The 6,086-nt window shown below is 33.4% G+C and overlaps 1 protein-coding gene across 1 annotated transcript in view; it reads right to left on the bottom strand.

Moving 5' to 3' along the window:
- LOC106474181 overlaps window positions 1-6,086 on the bottom strand; it is a 63,990-nt gene that overhangs the window by 51,222 nt on the left and 6,682 nt on the right. Inside the window, exon 2 of the mRNA XM_022379468.1 lies at window positions 1,502-1,951. Within this exon, the coding sequence (XP_022235176.1) occupies window positions 1,502-1,802 (301 nt within the window). The 5' untranslated portion in view covers window positions 1,803-1,951. The remainder of the gene's footprint in view (window positions 1-1,501; window positions 1,952-6,086) is intronic.

The following is a 6,086-nucleotide window of genomic DNA, read 5'->3' as shown; positions in this document are numbered from 1 at the left end:
CAAACTTTGTAATACACTTAATTTCCACAGTCACTTTCACTTAAACATACGCTATAATTCACAACGATTCACACGCTTTACTTACAGTACCTACCGCCCGCTTGACTCAACTATCCGTGTCTATGTCTTCAATCTCTCTATCTGCAATTCCAATTCCGATTAATTGTCTCGTTGTTGTTTGTTCTTGGCAGTTATTTTGATTTAAAAATAATCATCTCCTAAGAAATAATTATCAATCAAGGGTGCTTAAAGATTAAACAATCCTCCTTCACCCGGCGCGTGGTCTAGGAATAAGGGCTTAACTTGAGAAAATAGGAAATTAATGCAGATAAGGTATGTAAGTTTAAAAAGGTATACGTGAGAGTAACGGTAAAAAATAAAAAGTGAAGATGAAAGTAGACTAAACTGACAGTCCAAATACTGTTAAATTCACTTGTACAGTGGTTCAAGTCCAATAGAACGTGTTATGCTCTTCTTACTAACGATAATGTATCAAAAACAAATAATCTGTTTCAACACCGTTATAATTAGTAAGTAGGCCTACATGATCCAAAAAAAATATGTGAACCCAGAGTTTGGATTTTCTAAATGCTAGACTCACTGAAAAACTCTAAAATTAAATTGTTATATATAGGATAAACTCTCGCATTATCCTTCAGTGAATTCACTACTGACAATCAGTACTTATAAAATTCTATGTATTCCTTATGAAATTTATATCAAAAGTATCACCGACATCTCTGCACATCGACCGAGAAAGCAAAATAATATTTTTCTTTATAGTTTGTGAGATTAAAAACAGATTAAAACAAAAATCCAACTCATAATCAGCGGGGACTTCTACAAATCTGACTATACCTGACAAGGCACAGAGTAACTACAGCATTGCTAGGGAAGCATTCAAGTCTCTCTTCACATGTCACAAAAATGCCCTGAACAAGCCCACAACATACTGGATTATTCATAACCCACTCTATTATTGAACATTCCGTTACTACTTATAGAATACAGACTTTTTTTTACTGAATCAAGTTCACTTAATGACAAAACAAAGTACTAGTCCAAGCCTGTTGTTTACGTCCATCTTAACTCTCATGACCCTACCCACCTGCTAAAGATGCAATATGAAAAAAAATACTTGCATCACAAAATAATAAAATAATATTATGATCGTGATACAGAAATTAGTTTTATGAAAAACTAAAGCAAATATCACAACATAACACAATCAATATCTATCTAAAACTGTTTTGTTTTTCAGGCGAAGAAAATATACGGTTTTGATTACATTACCACTTACACCAATAATTACATTGTACTATACTATCTCATTTTGAAAAATAAAAACCTGAATTAATAAATAACACAACATAAATTGGACTGTTGAAAAGTAAGTATATGCAAAGAAAGTGAGCAGCAGAACATATAATTCAAAAATTCTTTCATTGCATCTAAATACTTTTCCATTTAATTCCAATATATTAACTTTAAACTATCTTACCAGTATCACTAATAAGAACGTCGTCACACGAGGAAGAATCAAAACAACTGCTTGAAGCTTGGGACGAGGGAGCCATGCTTATTGTTTGGTTTCCGTGTGTACTGTCACCCAATGACGTAACCTGACTCGAGCTCTCTGGCGGACAAGAGCTGCACGACTCTGCACTTAATTTGTTGGTGAAGACAGATCCGTTCTTTTTAAAACTCTCTACGAAAGATTCAATTTGACTCTCTATTTGGCTGTGAGAGGCCGGGAGAGGAGTGTTTATTCGAGGGACAGACGCTCTAAAATCGAGGGACATGATTGACGAATAGAGCTCTTCATAAATCTACTCTGTCACAGAAAACTTCATTTAGTCCGAAATATCCGTCTGGCGGTAGCCATTACAAGCAAACCTTGAGCTTTATCTGATAAGTTAATCAGAGCTCCTCAGCTGTGTCATGATGAAACCTATAAACACATAAATGAAAAAATATGTAATGTATTATAAACAAACAAATTTATATTTCTACAAAAACTTTTCGAAATAAGTTAAAGTCATCACAGAGAAATTAAATACACAGAAGTTTTAGTTTATTAATAAATATTGCATTGTACATCATCCATTTATCTTTCAAAAATAGCCCCTCAGTGGTACAGCGGTATGTCTGCGGGCTTACAATGCTAGAAACCGGGTTTCGATACCTTTGGTAGGCAGAGCACATACAGCCCATTGTGTAGCTATGTGCTTAATTACAAACAAACTTTTGAAAATAAGCTACACTAACAACTGACAAACGTGAAAACAGTAGAATAATTAAGTAACCACGTTATTCAGTTACAAGAATAAACTGATGGAAACTGTTATTAGTTTTTTGTGATATTCATCGTATTTTCTACTAAGTTAAAGGATCGATTCTAAACAAAACACAATTATATTTTTATTTAACAATCGCAAAAAATGTACATTTTTAGACTTTCTCTAACATAGTATAGAGGTAAAGGCCATGTTCTTAACTTAGACGTTTCTAAAGGTTTGTATTGTTGATTGACCGTAAGTTTAACGTAGAGTAATGGACGTAACCTGGAAGTTTCTCCCACATTTTAGTTAGACCAGATCTGATTGTTATTGGTTATTGTATCTATTAGTAATTTACATTGTGTCTGTAAGAGTGAGTTATTGAGTTTGTTATTCAGTTAGTTCACTGCTGTGAATACCGAGTTTGTATCATCGACATAGTAATAAGATATATGTGTGATATTGTGTAGATTGACAGATTAGCAATTTATTGAAATTGACTACCATCAGGACTCAGTAACATGACAATGACTGAAATCCAATCAACACAACATTGTCATAAGTACTTAGTTATATAAAATGCATAGACTGAAGTTGAAAAAGCTGTAGGAATTGTGCATAATGATTACAGCAACTAGACTGAAATACAGATATAACACTAACAAGATCGAAGAAGACATAGGTAATATATAAAAGGAATGAACGAAGTAAAAAAGAATAAAACATCTGGAGATTGAAATGGAAAATTCAAGGGCCATACTAACCACACGTCTCTCTGCATATGCTTAAGAATCCCAACTTCAAACACCATTACCTATACAATATACAATAGAAGAACCCATATGGTCTACACCAGTTACCATTGGTGTCATCTCTACAAATGCAGGACCTTCCAGGACTACTTATACACCAATACTTTTATCAAATTTAACAGGCCAGTTTAACAACATCGCCCAAATAAAGAAACCAACATATTACGATGGAAAGGTACCATGAAAAGCATTTCATGCATGATAAACCTAAGGGCTTATAACGCTAAAATTCAGGTGTTTATACCCGCTGTAGGCAGAACACCGATAGACCATTGTGCTTAACAAGTAACAATTACTATAAAATCATAAGATATAAATTACAAAAAATGCTTATAATTTATTTTTAGTGAAACAAAAAATATTTTGGAATTGTAATACTTTTTCTTTGCTTGACGAAAGTCGACCGTATACTCAAATATGCCTATCCTTATTGATCATGGGAGTGAATTTATCCAGTTCAGCCATGATGAAACTTTTTTTTAATATTTCTTTTGTGAGCGCAATGGTTACTTGCATCATTTTCAATCTAGCAACTTTTCCATTAAGAATGCAAACATAATGATATGCTACATAATACTCGAAAGAAATGCTACTAAACAAATTACATAAAAAAAAATACTCGCTCCTCGTTGGAAAAGCTTCTCCTGTGTGTTGTTGCGGGAGTTTTCAGCTCGTATTGATACTCTTAAAAAGTACACACATTTGCACTTAGCGATAGAACAGAAAAGAGCTTATTCAGCAGAAAGATTAGGAATTATATGAAAAATGCGCTGGTGGGTCTACGATTTTTAGAAGGGGAAGGCGTAACCTAGTGCGGCAGGAGATCAAGAGATTACAGAAATAAATATAAATATTTTTTTTACTTGTGCAGAAAAACTTGTAGTTCTTGTTCTTCAGCAACGCTTTTGTTGAGGTTTTGTCAAAAAGACTTCTTATGCAAAGTCAAAAATAATTGGACCTATGTTGATCTATGCCTGCGGGCTCAGATTTGGAGCTTATAACGTACATCTCGCCCATCGTATGGCTTTGCGCTAAACAAATACAAAAAATATCAATTTACTTTGAATATTAAATTCTATGCAAGTTATTTCTTCTGAAAACTAGATTGTTGTTTAAAAGAATAATTCCAAACGATAAAAGATACTAATTTTTTTATAGTGTTAACAAGTAGTCTGTTTTCTTCACAATGAATAATCATTTACTGCTATTCTAACAGATAAAAATGTTAAACATACAAGTATCAAACTTAAATACTCTAGAGTTGAGAAATCTACTAATAAAATCCTCCAAAACGTAAAGAACTCTTTAACATCCAAATCGGATATAAAACACTCCATTAATGATTTTATGGCGTCGATGTTAACCAAGCTCCCATTAGGAATCAGGCTTTTCAGCATGAATAAACTAAAGCCTTATTGTATGTGCACAAAGTCTTCACGATGACTAATGAACAAATCACTGAGCCGTTCATGAAAGGTGAGATAAGAATAAAGGTAAACTACGGAACAATGGTTAACATATATGCACAAAATATTAGTTTACAAGCTTCATAGACTCGTCTATGGAGATCACGATATATTATGTTTCTTGATTTGTAAAGAGTAATCATTGAAGCATTTTATCAGAATATATATATTAGAGCGATCTGATGGTAGGCCATCTGAACGTTAACATTCTTGGTCAGTCTGAGTTTTTTTCTTTTTATAAGTGTTTTCTAAACTTTAATAACGTTTATGTGTTTGCAGAGAGAAGAAAAATAAATATTAACTAAAAATGACGTTTGAATGTTACTACGATTCTTCAGTTATGTTATCTATTGAAAGTTCCGTTTTCATAGTCATTTTCTTATTTTAGCTTGTATTGAACGTTTCTGAAAACACCGAAGAAATTGTAACTAAATATTTATTGGTGTTGTTATTGAATAATTGTACCGTTCACATTTGATATAGATATACAATAACTGGAACAATCAGAGGTAGATATATATTTAACTCAAAATCACGACAAAATAGCACAATTAGTATGCTACATTGACTAGTTTTCTTGAATACACATCAACAGCTACCAAGAGTGAACTGCATTTATAACTTTGTTTAATTTGTACAATTTTATCTTTTTGACATTTCATTACCATACATAACGCTTGATAGTCAAATTTAAAATGCACATTAACCCGTATAATTCGTTTTGAAATGTATATATATGGTCATATTATGTACTGTGTTAATTAACACAAAGTTTTGAGTTTTCCAATAACTTCACAGCTTCAACACGTGACAACAACATCTGAGCTCAAACTCGTACAAGGAAGGCAAATTAACAAGTGAAAGAAAATTAAATATATAAATTGTTTTGGGAGTATGAGAAAGAAAGAGATGGAGAGAAGAACAGAGAAGTCTCGGGCGCTACTGCACTCTGTCCTATATAGCTAAAATCCGTGGTTCGATCTCTGCGGTGGTCACAGCACAGATAGAACATTGTGCACCCAAGGCTGAAAGGGCGAGCAAGTTCGGTGACGGGTTTCGACCCCGCGACTCGCAGATTGAAGATCAAACGTCCTAATTATCATGCCATACAGCTAACAACATAATCGTATTTTGCTTATCTGATTTAAATTATAGACTATTCGTGATAATATTAGGTCGTCGAGAAACTAATGTCGCGTATAATAGTTAAACGAACCGCCTAAACGTCACGTTAATGTAACCTATATAATGTGTAAAGTTTAGTATAGTCTAATCCCTTATAGTGATGGTACACGACGAGACACACACATTTGGCATGTAATGCTGTTTGAATACAAGAAGGGAAACAATGCCTCTGTGGCCACAAAGAATATGAAAGAAGTTTATGGAAATATTTTGAACGTTCGTAAGTGTCAACGATGGTTCATCAAATTTCGTTCAGGTGACTTTAGCCTTAAAAACTGTGATGGCAGGGGCTAACACGTTGGAATTGATATTGATGCTCTGAAGACCCTTCTTAAGTCTAACCC

This window comes from Limulus polyphemus, unplaced genomic scaffold (assembly GCF_000517525.1).
Source record: "Limulus polyphemus unplaced genomic scaffold, Limulus_polyphemus-2.1.2 Scaffold136, whole genome shotgun sequence".
NCBI classification, from domain to species: domain Eukaryota; kingdom Metazoa; phylum Arthropoda; class Merostomata; order Xiphosura; family Limulidae; genus Limulus; species Limulus polyphemus.
Note: the sequence above shows the minus strand (reverse complement) of the source record. Positions and strands in the feature narration are given on the sequence as shown.